This window comes from Capsella rubella, unplaced genomic scaffold (assembly GCF_000375325.1).
Source record: "Capsella rubella cultivar Monte Gargano unplaced genomic scaffold, Caprub1_0 scaffold_1, whole genome shotgun sequence".
Lineage (NCBI taxonomy): Eukaryota > Viridiplantae > Streptophyta > Magnoliopsida > Brassicales > Brassicaceae > Capsella > Capsella rubella.
In genome coordinates this window covers 17,420,650-17,443,768 of record NW_006238923.1, presented here as the reverse complement: position 1 = coordinate 17,443,768, position 23,119 = coordinate 17,420,650, and the positions used below count along the sequence as shown (strand labels likewise).

Here is a 23,119-nt window from a genome sequence, read left to right as displayed (position 1 = left end):
AGTTTGTTTTTACCGTTGTTCTAAAGATTACACCATCTCTTGAATCTTGTTAGATAGTAGTGTAACAAAACAAGTTTTATTAAGAGCCTAGAGATCAAGAATTGATAAAACATTTTAGGAAAACAAATTGTGACTTAATTGTAACGAGTTTGTGATAACGTATTACAGTATATTAATATGCTCAATATTTGCCCAATCTGAGATTTGATTATACCTATATTGCTCCATTATTTCGTGGATTAACCGTCGAAACTTTACTTTAATGTAATAGATTCTTTTTCATTATTCTTTATTTGTTGTAAGAAATTAATTAGCACTTCTGTTTTTTTTTGTTAATTATCACTTCGAACATTGAATATTCGGTAAAGGAAAGAGATAGTTTGTTGGCTAATAATGGGCTCGGGCTATCCATAATCTCGAGCTAGGCTTTTGGAAGCCCAAATTATATATATACTGTACTTCGTACAAGACATGTTACTAAATTACTTGGTGTCGTGATAATATATATATATTTTTTTGGGGTAAAATAGGTCGCCGTCGTGTCGTGATAATTATGCATAACTTTAATTACTTTCCGATAAAAATACATGTTACTTTGTACTCGTACTCGGTGACTTCACCATGTATTCTAAGTTTCTAACTAGGATTAAGAAACATCAAACATGATCATAGTAATTTATGAACTCATACAAAATAGACTTCATGTAAGTATGTAACTAGGTTATGTTTGTGTAGTTGCTTACTTGCTTATACGATTGTGTTTGTGTTGGCGTTTGCATGTATCGACAATTATAACCAGGAAACTTAAACGTAAACATAAGCGAACAATCATAATCAAAACAAACGATATCATAACTCATTAAGTATCTGAAATTAAGTGGTTCATTGTCCACATATGACATATGCCACATTTTCTATTATAATCCAGCTTTGCAATAGTCACAATGGTATTTGCACTGTAGTATTCAGTTGCCTACTAATCTGGATTTTGTAGACTCAAAATAACATTAGGCAGAAAACAAAACCGACAACGTTATAATTTAACATACACGATCTTGAAAAAAAAAAATTGTTGGCTGATAAAGAAAAAAATAGATAAAAGTTTTTTCCGAACTACAAAACAATTGGAATAGTAGATTATTTTATGTTTATGTATTGAGGTTACATTGTGGTAGAAGAATTAATTCATGAAATAATTGTGATTAAATATTAGTATTAACCATGTGAAATAAGTAAATGATGAACATCTGTTTAAGGTTTACATGGTGTCTATCAAAAACATAGCCACTAAGGGACTGACAAGGCCACAAGTAATCAAACCAGATGCAAACAAACGAATTGATTTCGAATCATTCACAATCATTAACTTTAATTTGTGAATAATTTAATAACGTATGGTATTCGATTTGAATCATAAGCACTAATTGAGTTAGACATTCATTCACATAATAACTTAATTAGCCATTTAAAATTAAATCGTTTTTATAAGTTTTATAAGGTTTTTATAATTTATTTTTACGCTATTTATGAAAGGTATATAAAGTTTAATACACATATAAAAGTAATTTGTGTATATATTTATAAGCTTACAGACATATTTGGATAAATTTCAACATTCTAGGTGGGTTTTTTGATAAAATTTAAAAATAAAGTATTTTAAAAAAAAAGTATATAAAAAGGGATATTTTTGAAATTCCCCCTTAAAATTATAGTTTTCTTCCAATAAACTTAAAGACATATCCTCCTGCCGGTGGCTATAAATATAAACAGTTGTTTAAGATCATCGAAATAAAATTAAATTTAATAAGAAAATCATTCTACTACATACAAAAATAGTGTGTGTGATATTATTAGTTGTTCTTCCAATGACATTTTGTTATCTTACATATTATTACATCCGACTAATTTAGTGATTAATATGGTAATTGAGGAACAGCCAAAAGGGCACGTACGCGTGGCGATGCTTCTACGGTGGTGAGGCATCTAAACACATGGCAAGTGGGTTCCAGTCCACACAGCCTGTGCTCATGTTCCTCTACGATCTGATTTGTTTCCACTTTGCATTAAGGTTATGTTTTTTTTATACATAGTTTGATAGTACAAACAAGTTATTAAATATTTTGTTTATGAATTTAACTTGTTCCATTTAAGAGTAGATTTACGTGACAAAAAAACTTACAAAGTAAGGTTAAAAAAAAAAAAAAAAACTAATTACAAAGTAATTGTCTTTTATCTTTTCAACATTTTTTAAAGCTAACCATAATACCATTCTACAAAAAACAAAAAAAACCCCATAATAATACCATTCAGTTGACTGGGTCATGGATCATATATATTTTCAACACTCATGGTCCGACTACTTAACCATATTGTCTCTTCAGTCGAGTCTCATGCTCCTCGGCTTTTCGACTAGTTGTGTTGTGTAAGGTATTAGTACAAGACCTGTGTTGTGATCATATATATCTACGTCGAAGAAGAAGAAAGATACTTATTCATGTCAGCCAGATGATAAATTATTTACTCTTGATTACTATAGAATCACTCTATACCACCAACTCACTATAAATTTCACGAGAAAAACATCATCGAACTAGAAAATAATTAATTAGTGTTAAAACTTTCATAAATAACAACATGATTCTTGATAAAATTAACACTTTTTATATTGTTTTGAAATATACCCATGTAATAAAGTATCAGGTTATGTTGAAAAATGAAATACAATGTTTTTAAAAAAGAGTTTACTTTGTATGTTCCAAAATTTAATCTCTGACTATATGTGTAGATACTAGAAACCAACTTTACACGCCAAACAAAAAAAAAAAAAAAAACTTATAAATAACGTCTCACTTGTGTTCACAGATCGCATCACCAAATCGCAGTAAAAAAGAACGCAAACGCGTTTCTCTCTCTCTCTCTCTGTTTCTCTAAACTCTGATTCACCATGGCGGACATCGACATCGGCGTCGCCGGGAAAGAGCCGCTGATAAACCACGACAACAACAACAACAACAACAAAACGAACAAGATGTTCAACCGTTGCGTATCGTACCAGCAAGACGAGCTACAGAGCTTCAGGAAATTCCTAAGATGGATGTGCGTTGATCACTCGAGTCCATGGACAGCTATCCTCTCTTGGACCATGTTCTTCGTCTTCACCCTCCTCGTTCCCTCCTTTTCTCATTTCTTCCTCGCTTGCGCTGACTGCGACAGTTACCATTCTAGACCTTACGATTCCGTCGTCCAGCTCTCTCTTAGCAGCGTCGCCACCGTCTCTTTCCTCTGTCTCACCAGGTTCGTTAGCAAGTATGGTCTTCGAAGGTTCCTCTTCTTTGATAAACTCTGGGACGAGAGCGAAACCGTTAGACGCAACTACACCAATCAACTCAACGTCAGTTTCATTTCTCAACTCTTTTTACTTCTTCCCTAATTCTTGTTTTTTTTAGTTTCTCAGTTTTGGTTTAATTACGTTAATTTCTTGATTTCTTGAGAAATTTTGGAATGGATCAAGATAATGTCGCACTATGTCGAAGCTAAGAATAGATCTTTTTCAATGCATGGTGTAAACAGCTCATTTGTGTGTGTAAGGTTTAATATTCTATTCCTTTAGGAATTATGGCAAATAATTTGTGTAAAGAATAATAAAGAGTCAAGTTGGAAAAAGAAATTATATAATATATAGAACAAAGAAGAAGATTGATAGAATAGAAGAATCATGAATATTTCATAAAGTAAGGCAACAACTCCACGCATCTTGAAGTGTTGAAGTATTGACAAAGACATAGGAATTTTTTTAATAATGTATGTCATTATCAGTTTCTCACTCTCTCTTCTTCTGTAACATTTTTTTTGGGTTTTTAAACTTTGGTGAAATTCTCTTTGCAGTAAAAAGTAAAAGAAAAAAACTCTGGATTTACCCTATTACTTGTTCTACAAGCGTTACAATTTTATTGTTTTTTTTTTTTTTTATAGACTTCGCTTCATATTGTGTCCTACTTCGTGATCCCTTGTTTCTCAGCAATGAGTGCATACAAAATTTGGTGGTACGCATCAGGTGGATCTCAAATACCCTTTTTAGGAAACGTTGTCTTGAGCGATACAGTTGCTTGTGTAATGGAGCTTTGTTCTTGGCTTTACCGTACAACCGTGATCTTCCTTGTGTGTGTTCTCTTCCGTCTCATTTGCCATCTTCAGATTCTTCGTCTTCAAGACTTTGCTAAGCTCTTTCAGATTGATTCTGACGTTGGTTCGATCTTGTCTGAACATCTCCGGATCAGACGTCATCTTAGAATCATCAGCCATAGATATCGTTCTTTCATTCTATGTTTATTGATTCTTGTTACTGGTAGTCAGTTTTCTTCTCTGCTTATTACTACCAAAGCCTACACTGAAGTCAATATCTACAGAGCTGGAGAACTCGCTGTAAGTTTCCTTTACTCTCACTATATATGTTTGTTTAATTTGTTTCTAGATAAAACCACATTCGAGAGAACTTAATAGTTTTACTTCTTTGTTTTTTTTATACGCAGCTTTGTTCAATGACATTAGTCACTGCACTTCTCATACTATTACGAAGTGCATCAAAGATCACACACAAGGCTCAAGCTGTGACATGTTTAGCTGCGAAATGGCATGTATGCGCTACGTTAGAATCCTTTGATCAGACAGTTGATGGAGAGACGCCAACTTTGGTTGCTAGAAACAACAACATAGATAACAACAAAGGTCAAGATGTTATCACACTTACAGAATCAGACAGTGACGAGTATGGTGACGAAGAAGATGATATAGACAACAATAACATCATTCCTGCTTATGCTTTCAGTACCATGTCATTCCAAAAACGACAAGCTCTAGGTAAGAACAAGAACAAAGTCTTCTGCAATGCATTTTTTTTTTGTCTTAATGGTTTACTTAACTATGTCTGGTTGAATTTTTCGCAGTGAGTTATTTCGAGAATAACAGAGCAGGGATCACAGTGTATGGGTTTACACTTGATAGAGGTACACTCCATACCATCTTTGGACTTGAATTGTCTCTTGTTCTTTGGCTTCTCGGTAAAACCATTGGAATTTCTTGAAACTCTTTTGGGATCGATCAAGAAACCTCGAAAATGTTTTGGCACTGTTATATCTGTTTTTCCTTTGTAATTTCCACTGTATATCAATTTATCTGTGCTTTCAATATGTTGTTGTATTAATTATTGTTATAGAGTTCATGTTCTTGTAAATTAGATTCGAAATAAAAGCATTTCTATTTTTTACTTTCATATTTTCTGAATTTAGGATGTTTTGTACTTTTAGCGAAACAAATTAAGTTTATTCGGAGTCAATGTGTTGCCAGATGAGGCTTTTATAAGGTTACTGTAAAAGTAAGGAATTATTTCAGAAAGTACCTTCAAAAATGTTCAAGCGCCACACTACACAGCGGCTCAAACTAAAATCAGTCGCTACTTATGCTCAGAAAATTGAACCACACGCGCTTCATAAAATAAGATTTAGCAATTCAACCTAAGCCAAAGGTTAAATCAAAGATATCATCACTTACTATAGAATATATATACTTGATGACCAAAGAGAGTAAGAGCGGTGACTTTTGTGGACAAAGTGAATATTGTTCCCTGTAACTTTTGTCTGAACCATTATCAGCTTTTGTCTTCCTCTTGATTTTCCGTGACATTCTGTATCGCTTCTTGGACTTTTGGTGTTGTGTTCTGCTGTTGGACATGATCTGCGTTGGATTGCGACGGAGTAGGCGGGGCTGGATCTTCTGTGTAGTTCTTCTGTACAGCTTCTTGGACATTTGGTGTTGTGTTCTGCTGTTGGACATGATCTGTGTTCGATTGAGAAGGAGGAGCCTGGGTTGGTGAGTTCTCTGTCTGCGAAGCTGAATTCTCCTCTTGTAATGATGATTCCGCTACAATCGTCAGGATTTCATCTTGCTTACCTGTGGAAACAGGTCTCTCTGTCGCATCTTTGCTCAGTACTATCTTTTTCTCTAGGTTTGGAGGATGAAGAGTTTCTGAGTGAGATACTGGTTCTGAAGGATCATCACTATTACCATCAGCTTTTCCTATAGGAACTGGTGATTTAAAGTTAGCATCAACTGCTTGATTGATAGCTGCATCTTCAGCTTCAACTATTTGACTCATAGCTTCTTTAACTATTGAATTCATAGCTGCATCTTCAGCTTCAACTGTTGGATTCATAGCTGCTTCTCCAGCTTCAACTAATTGACTCATAGCTGCTTTAACTGTTGGATTCATAGATGCATCTTCAGCTTCAACAATTGGATTCATATCTGCATCTCCAGCTTCAACAGTTTGTTCCATAGCTGAATCCTCAACTGATTTTGCTGTCCTGGAATGTGGCATTGCCCCTTGACTAACCTTTTGATCCATTTTACCAACCCTCTTCTCTGCAGGTGACTGAACTTCGGCTGTACTAGAAGACATTTTGGCTGTAGTGGCGCTTCTCATGACACGGCCGTATTTAGGAGGAAAAGACTTGCCATTGTATAATTGCACACACCTTGAGCAATGCCATTCAGATTTCGGAACTCCTTTCATATTGTGAGCGTGGAGACATTTCAAGTGATATCCTTTTTCACAAGCATCACAGATTAGCACAGTCTCTACTTCATTGATAGTTCCGTGACACATTTGGCATGTCATTGCTTTACTCATGTATTCTCTCGAAGGTGGGTTCCACAAGAGATTTTGTTTAGCCCGAGGTTGCAGAACTTTATGGATTATCTTGGCAATTTCAGCATGGTTGTTGTTTCCAAAAGGTGAAGAAGTTTGACCATAACTCACTCCTTTCATGCCTGGGAATGCACCTGGTGGGGTTTGGGACATAAATGGTCTAAAGCTCGGATCTGTGACTCTGGAAGAACTCTGAACAGGAACTTTGCTCTCTGATGTCGTACCAAATGAAATGGTGGAGGAACTCGAATGAGGTTGGGCAGACCAAGATGTATTATTCCCATAGTAATTTCCAGCAGGAACTGCTGTTTCAAAAGAAGAGGCAATAATTTAGGGATCATAGATACTTGTCAAGTCTCAGATAGCAAAAAAATAACTGATAAACAGGATCAGAGAGAGAATATGCCAAGTCTCCAGGGAAAATGTAGAAATCGCCAGTAAGTTTTCTACCAACAACAAACCTTATTAAACACTCTGACAATGGAGGCTTAATTAAAAAATTTAAACCAAGAAATGGGAAATAGTTCTCAGATGTGGCACTATGTGCACATGTTCATTAGGTTTTTTTACTTCTAACGTATAAAGTATAACTATAGTAAACCAGCTAACTGACTAAACAATTCACCAGCTAACACCAATTTTGAGCTATTATTTCTAGCTGATGATATCTTAGCAAATAATATCTCTAGAACACAAAATGGGGATATAACAAGGTAAGCAAAGTGGAAGTACCTGGTGCCTGAGAAACACCGGTATGCATATCTGACTTAAACTGTGGTCTCTCCATTCTAGATTGTGTTATTCCAGATGCATCCCTAACAAAATGGCTTCCAGTTGCAGCATTAACAGAACTAGTAGTTGCCTTCATTTCGCTATTAGGCCACTGATGTGCCGTAGAAACATGATTTGCTGCTGCAACAAAATCATAGGCGGAGAAGATTACCATGACTTAACTCTTGAAGTTATTAGCTAATGGTTTATTGAAAAGTGATTGTAAATGTAGTCATACCAGGAGCTGAATGACCTGGGGATGTATGAGAAGTGGATACTACTGGGTTCTTTTTAGATTCTTCCATCTGGAGAGAAACATCAGGGAAAAAACAACTTATACCAACAAAAATTGCTAATTGATTAAATCTGAAAAACAAGGCTAAATCTTTATCTATATAGACTCAGATCAATGTGCATGGTACATACTAATCTACCAATTGAACATAGAAGAAAGAAAAAGAGGAGTCAAACCTTTCTCTTCCCAAGGGATAACTTCTCAGTGATGGTTAACTTGGGTGCTCGAAACCCTAATCTCTGATCTTTAAGCTTAGCATTCAGACCCAGATCTTCAATCACAGCACCAATAGCATCCCTAGCGATAATATCCTTAGGAGAAAACTCCTGACACATGTCAACCAATTTCGATTTAGCTTCCACCATCAGCTCAATCTCCAACTCCGTCGGGTTTCTCCCACCTCGAATCTTCCGCAATGCCGATAAAACAAGGACAATCTCCGCGACTCTGTTAACTTCTTCGTCAAAACGTGGCTTCTTCGCCGGCGGTTCCACCACCATCACAGATTCGTCCACTCCGTCTATATGCTCTTCATCTCTCTTCTCTTCAGCGGATTCAAGATTCACCGCCGCATCACTAATCGCCACATCCATCTCAAACGAAGAGATCCGCGAAAGGAGACGAATCGGAGTGAGTGAGGAAAAGTAAAAACCCTAGAAGAGAGAGGGAAGAAGATCTGAGTTTTTTTTTGTTTAGCTTTAAAACATTTGAAAAAGGAATTAAAATGTGAGAAAACCTAATTTTCGCGGGTAAAAATTTGGGGGAAAATTATTTAGAAAGGAAAGGACGAGTCGATGATTACCGAATTTTACAAAAAGAGGATTTTTTTGCAGCAAGCTAGAAGATGACGAGAGAGGGCGTGCTGCTTCGGCTTCTTTATTCATCACCTCCTATGCAATTGTTTTTCTGGGCTCAAATTTGGGCCTTCTAATTATATAATCAAGCCTTATTATGTACTTATTCTAAACAGGCTAGAGAAAGTGGGCTTTTATGTTTTTTTCTTTTGTTATTCTAAACCCTTGTCCAATTGCGTAGCCCATCCAATATAAAATCCTAAAACCTAAAACTTTGATGATCAACTCTTTGCAAAAATCGTTGAAATATATGGTGATTACATTAAAGCCGATGATGATAATATATAAAGGTTACAAAAAAAAGAAAAAGAAATCTACACTTTGACACAATGAGAATATGATATATATAAAGCTGAAAAGGAAATCTTTTTTAAAATAAATAAATCATTCGTTGGATTAAAGACCTAAAGTTGATGATGATGGTGATTAATTACAGTAACACAGAGACATAATATACATGTGTTTAGTCCATTATATTGCTCATACATTTTCATATCTGTGTTAACCATACAAATTAGGAGAAAGCCCCTCAAGTAGCATATATGGTCCTCTCATTCTTCCCTCCGGTGAAGCTACGTCCTCCGATCCGGAACATCATCTTCTTCTTTCTTTTTCAACTTTTTATCCTAAAAGAAGTCATCGATTCATCGAGAAACCAAAGTCATCATCGTCTAACAACATTGAAGAATACAAATTATGAGTCCCGCGATGATGATCCATCGAACCAAAATCATCATCAGAATCTTCTTCTCCCAACATCTCAATCATCTCCACAGCTTCTCTCATCTCCATTCTCCTCTCTTCTTCCTCTTCGCAACATCTCAACCCTACCTTCAACAAATTTATCATTTCCGCTTTACAATTCTTCTTCCCTTTCATTTCCTTGTCGAACACGTCACCTGTTTTCTTCTCCTTAACCATATCGTTCACCCATGTCACAAGGCTCATGTTCGGATCATAACCTTGCGTTAAGTAATTCTCAGGGAATCTCCCTGTCAAAATCTCCAATATCAACACACCGAAACACCAAACATCTGTCTTCTTCGTTATCACTTGTCCTTTCGCGGGTCTATACTCTGGCGATTTGTATGCTGTCATGAAGTTATGTGCGTGCTCTGAGCTCATCACCGGTCTTAGAGCGTAGTCTGTTAACAATGGCTCGAATGATTCGTCTAAAACAATGTTCGACGACTTTATATGACCGTGAGGAATCGTTAGTGTAGGTAACTCCTCGAACAAGTAAGATAAACCCTTTGCTACTCCTTTTATGATCTTTAAACGCGTTATCCAATCCAATCCAGCGGAATGATTCGCTGAGAACATTTATGATTCAAATAGTTAGGAGTACTCACAAACATTATACATTATAGTTTAGATAAAAGACTGCAAAATGTAATGTGAAATGTTACCATGAAGATGGCTTGCCAAGCTACTATTAGGCATGAATTGAGTGACTAGAAGCTTCTCTTCTCTACGGTAATAGTAAGCGACGAGAGGCAATAGATTGGGGTGGTTTAATCTCCCTAAACGTCTCATATGCTCATGAAATTCTTCTCTTCCAACATTGTTCATATGTTTATACCTCTTCACAACTAATGTTTGTCCACTAGATATTGCTGCTTTGTATGAAGCACCAAACGTTCCGCTACCAAGAACTTCAGCTGAAGCTCTGAGAAGATCTTGTAGACCAAATCTTTGAATGTCTTCCCGCACAAATAGGAGTCTGCCTCCTGAATCAGGATTCGATCTTCTTCTCCTTGTGTGATTCACAACAGATTCCGCAGGTTTATTGTTCTTGCTTGCAGTGTGGTGATGATAATTGTAGCTCTCTATCCTTTCCTTGCCTGCAGAAGGATAAGCTGACAAGAGATGACGTCTTCTTGTTTGAACGAAACAGAACACAAGTGCGATGATCACTAGTATTATGCCGATAACAATCAAAATGATTGCTAAAGTATAAAAGGATCCGGTCTTTTTCTCCATGGGAGGTGGAGTAAGAGAATTTGGATCACCAGGAGATACCGGAACATCAGGAATTTTCGGAGAGTTAAGGGAACATGGACTTAAGGGAGCATCACACAAATCTTTGTTACCTACATTTTACAAAACACAAAACATTAGTGTAATGGCATGTAAAAATGCATCAACTCTTAGAAAGTTTTAATGCAAATTGTATAGTAAAAATTATTATTTTTGGGTTCAACTATATTGAAAAAAAATTAAAGACCTAAGAGGGGTTTTGTGAATTGTGATACCGACATTAATATTTTTGTGAATTGTGATGTCGAACCAAGTACATATGATAATGTTAATCTATACATAGAACGTTAAAAATGTTACCTGCAAAAGAGCCTGGATCCATGTTTCGAAGGCTTGGGGGTATCGGTCCATCAAGGTCATTGTTTTCAAAGCTAGCTAACTTAAGATCCCTCTGTTGAAATTTTGGTATTTGCCCTTGAAACTGGTTACCATTTAGCCTCACCTCTAAAAGCATAGGCAAAGTGGCTAGAGAAGAAGGAATTGTTCCTCGGAACGCGTTATTTGCCAACAAAATCTTCTTCAAATGCGGCATACCTTGAAATTCGTCTGCGGGTATCTCCCCCGAAAATCGGTTATTAGACAAGTACAAAGATTTCAGTGCACTAAACCTCTTAACTTGAGGCATTGGACCATTGAAATTATTGTTCATGAAGCTTATGGTTCGTAGATTCTTCATAGGAACCAATGGGTCAAGGTTTAATTTCCCAGTCAAGCCCATTCCTTCTAGTTGTATCCCCCAAACGAAATTACTACAAAGAACACCAAACCAGTTCGCTGTATTTCCTTGACATGGTGATGTTGATGGATCCCAACTACTGAAGTCTGAGCCATTTGCTAAGGTATCTTTGAATCTCAAGAGACAATCTGCATCTGAACCTGGCACAAGCACCTGTGACATTGCTACCGGACATAACACGGTGGTAAAGATGATGAGGAAAATGCAAGAAGGTAGATTTTTCTTCGAAGCCGTGTTACACGCAAGCATAACCGGGTTCTCCCAATTTCGCATTGCGGTTACACGCGCAATGGAATCGATTTGATCCCCGTGAAATCTCTTTTTCTTGTTGTTGTTGTTGTCTTTCGTGAAACCCAAGAAATTGTGTGAAGGAAGAGAGAAGAACAAAACCTAGCAAGAATAGACAAAGCAAAATTATTTAAATTGATAAAGCTGTGATTTTTTTTTTTTTTTTTTTTTTTTTTTGGGATTTGTGTCGTCTTAAGATTATTATTAGGTGAGAGAGAGATCTTTGGATGACCGTTCAATTATCTTGTTTTAACTATTAAGCTATATATACATGTAATCCTAGTTGTTCTGATTTGTCATTTGCAATTATTTGTTCCAACCAAAATATTTTTTTCCTCTAAATTAAACTCGATTTTGGTATAACTGATTTCAAGAATTAGGCATGACGTTTTATGAAAGAATTAAGCAAGTATGAAGTATGTGTTTTATAACTTGAAAACAATCCATTTTAATTGCAACGTCTGTATTGAATTTTTTTTTCGTCCTGCATTGAAAATTTTATAAATTCATTATTAATACTGTAGTTGTGTAATAAAAATTGAAGTAGACAAATAAAAATGTTGTTGTTGTCTCTTTATTAAATAGCTAGCAATATCGTGTTGCATACTAAATGTAGAAACATATTAAAATATGAACAATTATGTGAAAAATGCATCATTTTTATTATAAAGAAGCGTATCCATTCAGATTAAGTGTAAAATAAATACTGGACAAGTGTGCCAATGTTATGATATGTACCATTGTTATACAAATGTAGTATGAATGTATGATGCAAGTATGAATGTATGATGCAAGTATGAATGTATGATGCATCAAACTAAAAACATACTAAGGAACTCCGAAATAAGATTGACAAAACTTAGGCGAAAACTTATTAAGGAACTCCGAGATAAGATTGACAAAACTTATACGGATGATCTTGCTTCACCAGAAGTCCTCCTCGATTTTGAAATTGAGATTGTGTGATGCTTACAAGGAAGAGGAAACCTTCTGGTTCTAAAAGAGCAGCAATATTAGCTTGCAGGAGTTAAAAGTACAAAATTCTTTCACGCTTCATCAGTTGAACAAAAAGACGAGCAAAAAATAGATTTACAATCCTTCACGATCAAAATGGAGTATGTGTGGATAAAGAAGAAGGGATATAGAGCTAAGGTCACCGTAGAATATTTTGAGAGTTTTATTCTCCTCCTCAAATGCAAGTGATCATGCCTTAGTGCTTAGAGATGTTCATTCTCTGGTTACCTCAACGATGGATGAATTTCACAGCATGTAATCCTTGTTGTTCTGATTTTTTTATTTGCTTTTGTCCCAATCAATCAAGGTTTATTTTTCCTCTAGATGAAACTGAATTTTGGTGTAACTGATTTCAAGAAGTATGCATGAATTGGTGGATTAATAATTATCTATGTGCTAAACAAGTAATGTGTTATATAACTTGTAGAGTTTTAGAGATTTCTCTGTCACCCTATACATCATGATATATTCTCTCTATACATTACTTATGAACTTCTTTTTCTTTGTCATGTTTGATAAATATCGATAGGTTTAATTAGCCATGCCGGGAGGAAAACTTTTTACTCAGTTTTGTCTTCTTCTTTTTTTTTGTTGTTGTCCGAAGCTTAGTTTGTCTCTTACATAAAAATCTGGCAAGGAACTTTTGTATCTTATCAAAAGTCTAGTAATGAAATTATAGCTAGATGATGACTTTGTAATGCCCTTTTTGAAATTCTGTGATTTGTCAAAGAGTTGATTATTTTTTCTTTCCGACAGTGTGTTACTCCATCGAGAGAGCAAGATAAAAAGCATATTAAGACAAAAAAAGAAAGAAAGAAATTAATAAGGTAAAGTAAACTAATTATAGAAATGGGAGGTCAAATCTGAAATCTCAAAAATTCTTTAGAAAAAAACAACGCGGAATGGGTCAAAGGGATCTTTAAAGTGATGGGTGGGACAAAACTCAAAAGGTCGGCATGAAATCATAACGTGTGAACTTCCAAAGTACACATTTCTGCTGCGTCCATACACCATTCTGTTCGTGTGCTGGAACTCTTCTCTTTGATCAAAGATATATATGTTTCTACACTTAACTCTTAACAATGCATATACGGACTATACACACTTCCAAGTACTACCGGTCTACCATCATCTCATAAAAATAGTACTTTGATAAACTACTATGTACTTTGATAACTACTATGTATGTAATTTGATAAAACATTAGTAGAAATTTATTCTAGTATCAGGCATTGAATGAAAAACAGATAGTAAACAATTATTTTGTCAAGCAGATCTAATGTTCTGTATATTTACCTTTCAACATAAAATAAATATGGTGCAGTTCAAAAAAGAAAATATTATAAAAAAATAATTGTCCTCCTATCAGATCAAAATTTTAAAAGAAAATTGTACTTTACTGTGAACATTAAAAGTGCTGGAAATTTGGAGTGTTTGATCTGCTTTATTTTGCTTGATATGTTTGAACCGTTTGATCTGCTCTGCCCGATATACCTGATATGCTCTCTCTATTCGAAGCCTCAGAATAGTACTATATGGGTCTCTTTTTCACAAATTGTTTTCTTTGACCCTTTTTGTTCATATAAGAGAAAATATATGAAACCCTTTTTAGTTAAGGTAGAGACTGACAAAAATGTATAAGAATAATTATACCTACTTATATCACAAATGAATGATGCACCCACTTAAAAATAAAAAACATTCACTGATCTTTTGTAGTTTGAACACGAGATAAATAAATCACATTTATGTAAAAAAGTGATTGTGTTACTTTACTTGGCATAAAAAATTTGACTCCAAATGAAGAAAAAATCAGTAAATAAAAAAAAATAAAAATGATAAGGATAAAAAGGCAGGGAATAATCACAAACTTTTAGGCCTCAAAGTGAGAAGTGGTTTGGACCAACCCCTGCCTTGCACGTTTGGTCTCATCTCATCTCATCTCATCTCATCTCATCTCATCTCATCTCATCTCATCTCATCTCATCTCATCTCATCTCATCTTTATGCATCCCTTTTCGATCTCATCGATGTTTACGGACCATTTTACCCTCGCTTTTGGCTAATATTAATAGCCTAATACTAAAAGCTGAAAAAATTGAAAACCGATCGAGTTGTAAAATAAAAATACAATCTAGTATGGTAAAACCCATCAAGCTTCACTGATAACAATATGGTATCGCATTATAAATCAGGCTAAACCTATATTATTGTGCGAGTTTGGTGATAACATTAACTTAAGTGTATAATACTTTGATTGTTCAATAAGGGGTTATACCAAAAAGGGAAACAAAAAGAGAGAGCATGTTTATAATTTTGCTTTCATACATTCGTCCACACATAGAATATTATAGATCACCATCATGTGTTTTTATTTTATTTTATTTTTTCTTAACATGTCATCGTAATTATTCGTTCGTACGATTTTTTCTTGTTTTTATAATTTAAATTATGTTCCAAAGACTTTAACATTAATATTATGAAGAACCATGTGCCCTTATTAATACTCAATTGACAACTACGTACCCATTGTTTTGTTTTTTTTTTTGGCTTTTTTGCTCGTGTTTACATTTCTTGTTCTTTTTTTTTTATTTGTTAGAAGTGTTCCATTCATTATCTAGAAGAATTGGAGTAACATATCTTAATTATACTACTACTCAAAAGATAAAACAAGAAAAAATTATTTTTTCCAATTATTATCATACTATTCCAAAAAGATTGATTTCCACGAATTTTTCTAGTTAAATTCGTTTTCATTGTTTTTTTTTTATTTATAAAAGGGTTAAAACAGAAGGAACGAAAACTGTTACAAGTTGAATGACGTATTACGTAACCAAAAAAAAAACTAAAAATAAATAGAAATTGACTCTGGTAAAACATGGTCAGCCTCTCAGCCCATAGCCCCATACGACATTTCAACCACTCTATCATTAACTACAAAAATCATTTTATTTAATCCAACATTTAACATCTCATGTTCCATCATTTATTATATGTTAAATCATTCTATCATCTACCACTATATAATGCTGATATCAGTGATTCTCATCAAATATCTCAGATAATCAAATGAATGATGTAATGCATGACAAAATCTATTACACTTGTTATATGCATAATTTTACTCGTCTTCATACTAATATTGACTGTGTTTGAAATTTATATTTATTCTTTACGCGCTAGAAAAAAAAAGACAGAACACAACACAATACAACAGTGGCAGAAACGTAAAATGGAATAGTCAAAGGGGTATATAGGTTTGAGAAAGAGATGAGGATAAAAATGAAAAGAGGTGTGAGCGTTTTTATTATTATTCCCCAACCTGGGTGTAAAGTATTAGAGGCAAGTGGTAATCAAAAAAAGAAGCTCTTCTCTCTCTCTCTCTTTCTCTTCAACCTTCTGAATCAAAAATATCTACCAAATCGTTCTTTTTCTTCAAGAATCTCTCAACCTCTCCATCTCTTTGCGAACTCAACAACCAGGTGAGATTCTTGATTTCAAAGTTTCCATCTTTTTTACAATCAAGTCGAGTTTTCTTCTGTCGGTTGCTTTTTGCTGAGTTCTTGTTTCTGTGTTATGTTTACTTAAAAATTTGTTGTTCTTCTTCTTTGTTGTTCAATCTAATTGTACTATCTACAATTTACTTTGTTTGTGGTTGAAGCTGTGTTGAAATTGAGTTATTAGCTTTTAGGGTTTATGTAACAGTTATCTCTTAGCTTAGAATTCACGGTTACAAAATCTCTGAACTTTGTTTATCTACAGATAACTGAATTCATGCTTCGATCTTGTTTATGATTTTTCTCTGTTGGGTCGATCTTCAATTGAAATCTATCTACATAAAGATCCAACCTTTTTTTAGTTTTTTTTCTTTTCTTGAATTGTCTCTCCAATGATGAATCTAAAGATGAACGGTTAGGGTTTTTCTTATTATTATAATCTCAGAAACTGTTTTTTGGTGGCAGATATGGAAGCTACACAGAAACATATGATTCAAGATGGATCTTCAATGTTTTACCATCCGCCATCTTCGGTTAAGCAAATGGACCTTTCTGCTCAGACATTTGATTCTTACTGCACACTTGAGTCCTCTTCAGGCACCAAGTCTCATCCTTGTCTTAACATGAACAACAACAACAACAATTCTTCTTCAACCACAAGCTTTTCTTCTAATGAAAGTCCGATTTCACAAGCCAACAACAACAACAGCTCATCCCGGTTTAACCATTCCCCTGACGATAACAATAACTCTCCTTTAAGCGGATCTTCCGCCACAAACAACAACGAGACCGAGCTTAGTCTCATGCTTAAAGATTTGGAGACTGCAATGATGGAGCCTGATTTAGACAGCAGCTTTAACCATCAAGGTGGGTTTGGACAGCAGCATAGAGTTGTCTCCTCTGCTATGTATAGATCTATGGAGATGATCTCTAGGGGGGATTTGAAAGGAGTGCTCTATGAATGCGCTAAAGCAGTTGAAAACTGTGATGTGGATTTGACTGATTGGTTGGTTTCTCAGTTACAGCAAATGGTTTCAGTTTCTGGTGAGCCTGTTCAGCGGTTAGGCGCTTATATGCTTGAAGGGCTAGTTGCTCGGTTAGCTTCTTCGGGTAGCTCTATCTATAAAGCTTTGAGATGCAAAGACCCGACAGGTCCTGAGCTTCTTACTTATATGCATATCTTGTATGAAGCCTGCCCGTATTTCAAATTCGGATATGAATCTGCAAATGGAGCTATAGCTGAAGCTGTGAAGAACGAGAGTTTTGTGCACATTATTGATTTCCAGATTTCTCAGGGAGGTCAATGGGTGAGTTTAATCCGTGCTCTCGGTGCTCGTCCTGGTGGACCTCCGAAAGTTAGGATAACGGGAATTGATGATCCAAGATCATCGTTTGCTCGACAAGGCGGACTTGAATTAGTTGGTCAAAGACTCGGGAAGCTAGCGGAAATGTGCGGTGTGCCGTTTGAGTTTCATGGAGCTGCTTTATGTTGCACGGAAGTCGAAATCGAGAAACTAGGAGTTAGAAACGGAGAAGCGCTTGCGGTTAACTTCCCGCTCGTTCTTCACCACATGCCTGATGAGGGCGTAACGGTGGAGAATCACAGAGATAGATTGTTGAGACTGGTCAAACATCTGTCGCCGAATGTCGTGACTTTAGTTGAACAAGAAGCGAATACAAACACCGCGCCGTTTCTTCCCCGGTTTGTCGAGACAATGAACCATTACTTGGCGGTTTTCGAATCGATCGATGTGAAACTCGCTAGAAATCACAAGGAAAGGATCAATGTTGAGCAGCATTGTTTGGCTAGAGAGGTTGTGAACCTTATAGCATGCGAAGGGGTCGAAAGAGAAGAGAGGCACGAGCCACTAGGGAAATGGAGGTCTCGGTTTCACATGGCGGGGTTTAAACCGTATCCGTTGAGCTCGTATGTGAACGCAACGATCAAAGGATTGCTTGAGAGTTATTCAGAGAAGTATACCCTTGAAGAAAGTGATGGAGCATTGTATTTAGGATGGAAGAACCAACCTCTGATCACTTCTTGTGCTTGGAGGTAACAAGCAAAACTCTGCTTGGTTTTGAGAAGTTCCGAGAGATTAGAATATGTTTGTAAAAGTAAAAAACTCAATGATCCGATGAAACAGTTGTCGAAATGTTGTACTAGTAGTAAGCGTTGTTGATGACCCCCATATGTTTAAAGTTTTATGTTTCTATATTTTCAAAAAAAACTATGATTTGACATCAAACTTGTAAGTTACAACTCTTTGTTCGATGTGAAAACTTAAATGATAATTTTATCTGGTTTTTACATAATAGTAAGGTATTTACTTTTTGGTCATGTCCTTATTTTTGTTTGGTAGGATTGGTTATGTCGTTATTAAGCAGAAGACAAGGATAATGATGATTCTGCGTGCGTGTTTTTTTAAGCAATCATTAAGTTGATGTAATACCAGACATCTCTATTTGATTAATCCGTATGTCATAAATAGTCAAAAGCGTTTACTACCAATTTGAAGGTGTTAAAAACTTTAGGAAGGAGATGAGAATAAATCAAACTTGTAACCAGTTATTAACTGATATTGGTTGTAACCAGTTATTAACTGATATTGGTAAACAGAAACATAGTACTTATATAGTAATCACCTAACCATCGTTTTAAGGTTTAGTTATGAATCTATTTAGCGGCTACAGTACAACAAAGCAGCTAGGAAAAGGGTGGTAAGAGATATAATTTTGCTGTATATATAGAAATCAACCCAACAAAGTTTGCTGTTTGGTTGTACGCTATGGTTTGAGATGGAACAAAGATCTATAATGCTATTCCTATATTAAAGGAACAAATTGTTCCAGTGAAACCAATGAAAGGTAATGAACAAAGAGAAGATGACATCAAACCGAAGTACCAGGAAATGGAGAAGGGAGCGAATGGTGGAGGCAAACCACCCAAACCAAAGATTGATAAATGAAGGTTTTGAGTTGGAATTGCCAAGGGCTAGGGAATAAGGCAACTATCGGATACCTTCGGGACTTATGGAAGCAACATCGGACCGACTTTTTATTTCTTTCGGAAACTAAGCAATTGTCATGTTTTTTAGAAAATTTTCAAGGTCATTTCGGTTATAATAATCTAATCACGGTTGATCCGGTTGGTTGTACTGGTGGTTTGGCACTTTTTTATAATAATAATATTTTTAATGTTTCGATTTTATTCAAATCTAATCGTCTGATAGATATTGAAACGGTATTTAAAGGTAAAACAATATATTTAACTTTTATTTATGGTGACCCGGTCCCCAAACGACGTGATCAAGTTTGGGAAAGATTAACACGAATGGGTTTAAATCGCGATTTACCTTGGTTTATAATCGGTGATTTCAATGAACTAACGGGTAATCATGAGAAGAGGGGAGGTAAATTACGGCACGCATCATCTTTTTTAGATTTTAACTCGATGATAAGAAATTGCGGATTTATTGAGTTTCCATATATTGGGGACTGGTTATCATGGCGAGGCTGGCGCGATAAAAAACCTATTCGATGTCGGTTAGATAGGGCACTTGGGAATGAAGACTGGCATGAGTTGTTTTCGGATACTATTGTGGAATATCTACCTATGCTTGGGTCAGATCATAAACCAATAGTAGCTTCCATTGCGGAAAAACAAATTAGGAAAAGGCGATGTTTTATGTTTGATAAACGATGGATTGGTAAACAGGGACTAATGGAGGCAATAGATGATGGATGGACTGACATACCAGGGAGGGGGCCCAGGACTTTTATGGATAAGGTGATCAACTGTCGCCGTTCCATTTCACAATGGAATAGAGAGCAAAAAGCTTTTGGTAGAGATACTATTGAAGAGTTAAAAGAAAAGTTGGCGGCTGCACAGGCCGACGACACGAGTTTACCTTCGGAGATATATGATTTGTCGGCTAGGTTGCGTACAACGTATGAGGAAGAGGAGGTATACTGGCAACAAAAAAGTCGAAACCGGTGGATGCGGGTGGGTGATAAAAATACCAAATTTTTTCACGCGCAAACAAAGACTCGTCGGGCTCGGAATCGGATTGCGGGTTTATTTGATAAACATAATAATTGGATTACTGAGGACAAGGATATTTGTGGTGTGGCTACAACCTATTTTGAGGATCTGTTTACCACGACCAATCCCCAAGATTTTGAGGATGGGCTTAGAGAGGTTGCGGTTGGTATCACAGATGATATCAACAACTTTTTAACAGCCCCGGCAACGGAGAAGGAATTTCGTGCCGTTTTGTTTATGATGTTTCCCGATAAGCCTCCAGGGCCAGATGGGATGACATCTATGTTTTTCCAAAAAGCATGGAGTGTCATAAAGGAGGACTTGGTTAATTTGGTTAATTCGTTCCTGACGTCAGGTGTTTTTGATAAACGGTTAAATCAGACAAATATTTGTCTCATTCCAAAGGTTGACAGGCCTACTAGAATGACTGACCTACGCCCTATTAGTCTGTGTAATGTGGGATACAAAGTAATTTCTAAAGTTCTTTGTCAACGGTTAAAAACGGTCCTTCCGAAACTTATATCGGAGACGCAATCTGCTTTTGTTGCAGGACGGTTGATTTCAGATAATATTTTAATAGCTCAGGAGATGTTTCATGGGCTTCAGACTAATCCCTCTTGTAAGAACAAGTTTGTATCAATTAAAACAGATATGAGTAAGGCATATGACATGGTGGAGTGGATTTTTATAGAACGTTTACTCCGGAAATTTGGTTTCTCCGAGAAATGGATTTCGTGGATTATGTTTTGTGTAACCTCGGTAGAGTATAGGGTTCTCATCAATGGTCAGCCGCAAGGTTCCATCCGTCCGGAAAGAGGATTGAGACAAGGTGATCCACTATCTCCATACCTATTCATACTCTGTACGGAGGTCTTAATTGCAAATATCCGAAAGGCCGAGAATGATAAACTTATAACGGGGATCAAGGTTGGGAATAAATGTCCAGCAATTTCGCATTTATTATTTGCGGATGATAGCTTGTTTTTCTGTAAATCAACTAAAGAGGAGTGTACAATTGTTTTGGAGATCCTCAGAGCTTATGAAAAGATGTCAGGTCAACAAATAAATTTTGACAAATCGTCACTCCAATTTGGTCATAAAGTGGATGCAGCGGTGAGAACTGAGGTTCAAGAGACTCTAGGAATGGTGAAGTTAGGGGGGATGGGTTCATACCTCGGTTTACCGGAAAGTCTAGGAGGAGCTAAAACTCAGGTTTTTTCCTTTGTACGCGATAGGCTAAATACCCATATAAATGGGTGGTCGGCCAAATTACTATCTAAAGGAGGCAAGGAAGTTATGATTAAGTCAGTGGCATCAGCATTGCCGACCTATGTGATGTCTTGTTTTCGTCTTCCCAAGTCGATTACGTCTAAACTGACAAGTGCAGTGGCAAAGTTTTGGTGGAGTTCAAATGGTTACTCTGGGGGAATGCACTGGCGAGCATGGGATAAATTGTGCTCTATCAAGTGTAGTGGTGGGTTAGGCTTCCGCGATGTAAATGATTTCTATACAGCGCTGTTAGCAAAGCAGCTTTGGAGGTTGATTGATTACCCAAATTCCCTGTTTGCAAAGGTGTTTAAGGGCAGTTACTATAGGAATGCAACTCCAATGGAACAAGTCAAATCGTATTCCCCATCGTATGGATGGAGGAGCATGGTATCAGCTAGATCTCTGGTTATGAAAGGGCTCATTAAAAGAGTTGGGACAGAGGATTCTATATCCGTTTGGACATATATGATATGAGTAAGGCATATGACATGGTGGAGTGGATTTTTATAGAACGTTTACTCCGGAAATTTGGTTTCTCCGAGAAATGGATTTCGTGGATTATGTTTTGTGTAACCTCGGTAGAGTATAGGGTTCTCATCAATGGTCAGCCGCAAGGTTCCATCCGTCCGGAAAGAGGATTGAGACAAGGTGATCCCTATCTCCATACCTATTCATACTCTGTACGGAGGTCTTAATTGCAAATATCCGAAAGGCGGAGAATGATAAACTTATAACGGGGATCAAGGTTGGGAATAAATGTCCAGCAATTTCGCATTTATTATTTGCGGATGATAGCTTGTTTTTCTGTAAAGCAACTAAAGAGGAGTGTACAATTGTTTTGGAGATCCTCAGAGCTTATGAAAAGATGTCAGGTCAACAAATAAATTTTGACAAATCGTCACTCCAATTTGGTCATAAAGTGGATGCAGCGGTGAGAACTGAGGTTCAAGAGACTCTAGGAATGGTGAAGTTAGGGGGGATGGGTTCATACCTCGGTTTACCGGAAAGTCTAGGAGGAGCTAAAACTCAGGTTTTTTCCTTTGTACGCGATAGGCTAAATACCCATATAAATGGGTGGTCAGCCAAATTACTATCTAAAGGAGGCAAGGAAGTTATGATTAAGTCAGTGGCATCAGCATTGCCGACCTATGTGATGTCTTGTTTTCGTCTTCCCAAGTCGATTACGTCTAAACTGACAAGTGCAGTGGCAAAGTTTTGGTGGAGTTCAAATGGTTACTCTGGGGGAATGCACTGGCGAGCATGGGATAAATTGTGCTCTAGCAAGTGTAGTGGTGGGTTAGGCTTCCGCGATGTAAATGATTTCTATACAGCGCTGTTAGCAAAGCAGCTTTGGAGGTTGATTGATTACCCAAATTCCCTGTTTGCAAAGGTGTTTAAGGGCAGTTACTATAGGAATGCAACTCCAATGGAACAAGTCAAATCGTATTCCCCATCGTATGGATGGAGGAGCATGGTATCAGCTAGATCTCTGGTTATGAAAGGGCTCATTAAAAGAGTTGGGACAGAGGATTCTATATCCGTTTGGACGGACCCTTGGATTCCAGCTCAATTGCCGAGACCAGCTAAGAGTAATGGATCAATTATGGATC

The 23,119-nt window shown here is 36.4% G+C and overlaps 5 protein-coding genes across 7 annotated transcripts in view; 3 read left to right on the top strand and 2 right to left on the bottom strand.

The window, feature by feature from the left end:
* The first annotated feature begins 2,805 nt into the window (after positions 1 to 2,805).
* On the top strand, positions 2,806 to 5,269 carry LOC17900705. Its single transcript, XM_006307416.2, has 4 exons — positions 2,806 to 3,391; positions 3,973 to 4,422; positions 4,530 to 4,857; positions 4,944 to 5,269. Exons 1-4 carry the CDS (start codon positions 2,945 to 2,947, stop codon positions 5,078 to 5,080), a joined length of 1,362 nt encoding a protein of 453 aa, XP_006307478.1. The 5' UTR covers positions 2,806 to 2,944; the 3' UTR covers positions 5,081 to 5,269.
* Positions 5,270 to 5,360: 91 nt separating this feature from the next.
* LOC17897996 (PHD finger protein At3g20280) lies at positions 5,361 to 8,589 on the bottom strand. 3 transcript variants are annotated; one of them, XM_006306872.2, is made up of 5 exons: positions 8,572 to 8,589; positions 7,946 to 8,422; positions 7,713 to 7,779; positions 7,436 to 7,615; positions 5,361 to 7,008 (listed from the first exon to the last, which is right to left on the bottom strand). In XM_006306872.2, exons 2-5 carry the CDS (start codon positions 8,360 to 8,362, stop codon positions 5,645 to 5,647), a joined length of 2,028 nt encoding a protein of 675 aa, XP_006306934.1. In that variant the 5' UTR covers positions 8,363 to 8,422; positions 8,572 to 8,589; the 3' UTR covers positions 5,361 to 5,644. The 3 variants fall into 3 exon arrangements, with proteins under 3 accessions (XP_006306934.1, XP_023645123.1, XP_023645124.1); XM_023789355.1 differs by lacking the exon at positions 8,572 to 8,589 and having other exon boundaries at positions 5,361 to 7,005; positions 7,946 to 8,559; XM_023789356.1 differs by lacking the exon at positions 8,572 to 8,589 and having other exon boundaries at positions 7,436 to 7,612; positions 7,946 to 8,559.
* A 462-nt stretch (positions 8,590 to 9,051) lies between these two features.
* On the bottom strand, positions 9,052 to 11,738 carry LOC17900418 (pollen receptor-like kinase 5). Its single transcript, XM_006304512.2, has 3 exons — positions 10,964 to 11,738; positions 10,033 to 10,716; positions 9,052 to 9,936 (listed from the first exon to the last, which is right to left on the bottom strand). The coding sequence occupies exons 1-3, from the start codon at positions 11,670 to 11,672 to the stop codon at positions 9,260 to 9,262; spliced, it is 2,070 nt and encodes a 689-aa protein (XP_006304574.1). The 5' UTR covers positions 11,673 to 11,738; the 3' UTR covers positions 9,052 to 9,259.
* Positions 11,739 to 16,005: 4,267 nt separating this feature from the next.
* On the top strand, positions 16,006 to 18,511 carry LOC17900785 (scarecrow-like protein 5). The gene is made up of 2 exons (XM_006303900.2): positions 16,006 to 16,183; positions 16,664 to 18,511. The coding sequence occupies exon 2, from the start codon at positions 16,666 to 16,668 to the stop codon at positions 18,253 to 18,255; it is 1,590 nt and encodes a 529-aa protein (XP_006303962.1). The 5' UTR covers positions 16,006 to 16,183; positions 16,664 to 16,665; the 3' UTR covers positions 18,256 to 18,511.
* Positions 18,512 to 22,374: 3,863 nt separating this feature from the next.
* Positions 22,375 to 23,119, top strand: part of LOC111832446 — a 1,885-nt gene continuing 1,140 nt past the window's right edge. Inside the window, exon 1 of the mRNA XM_023788770.1 lies at positions 22,375 to 23,098. Within this exon, the coding sequence (XP_023644538.1) occupies positions 22,375 to 23,098 (724 nt within the window). The remainder of the gene's footprint in view (positions 23,099 to 23,119) is intronic.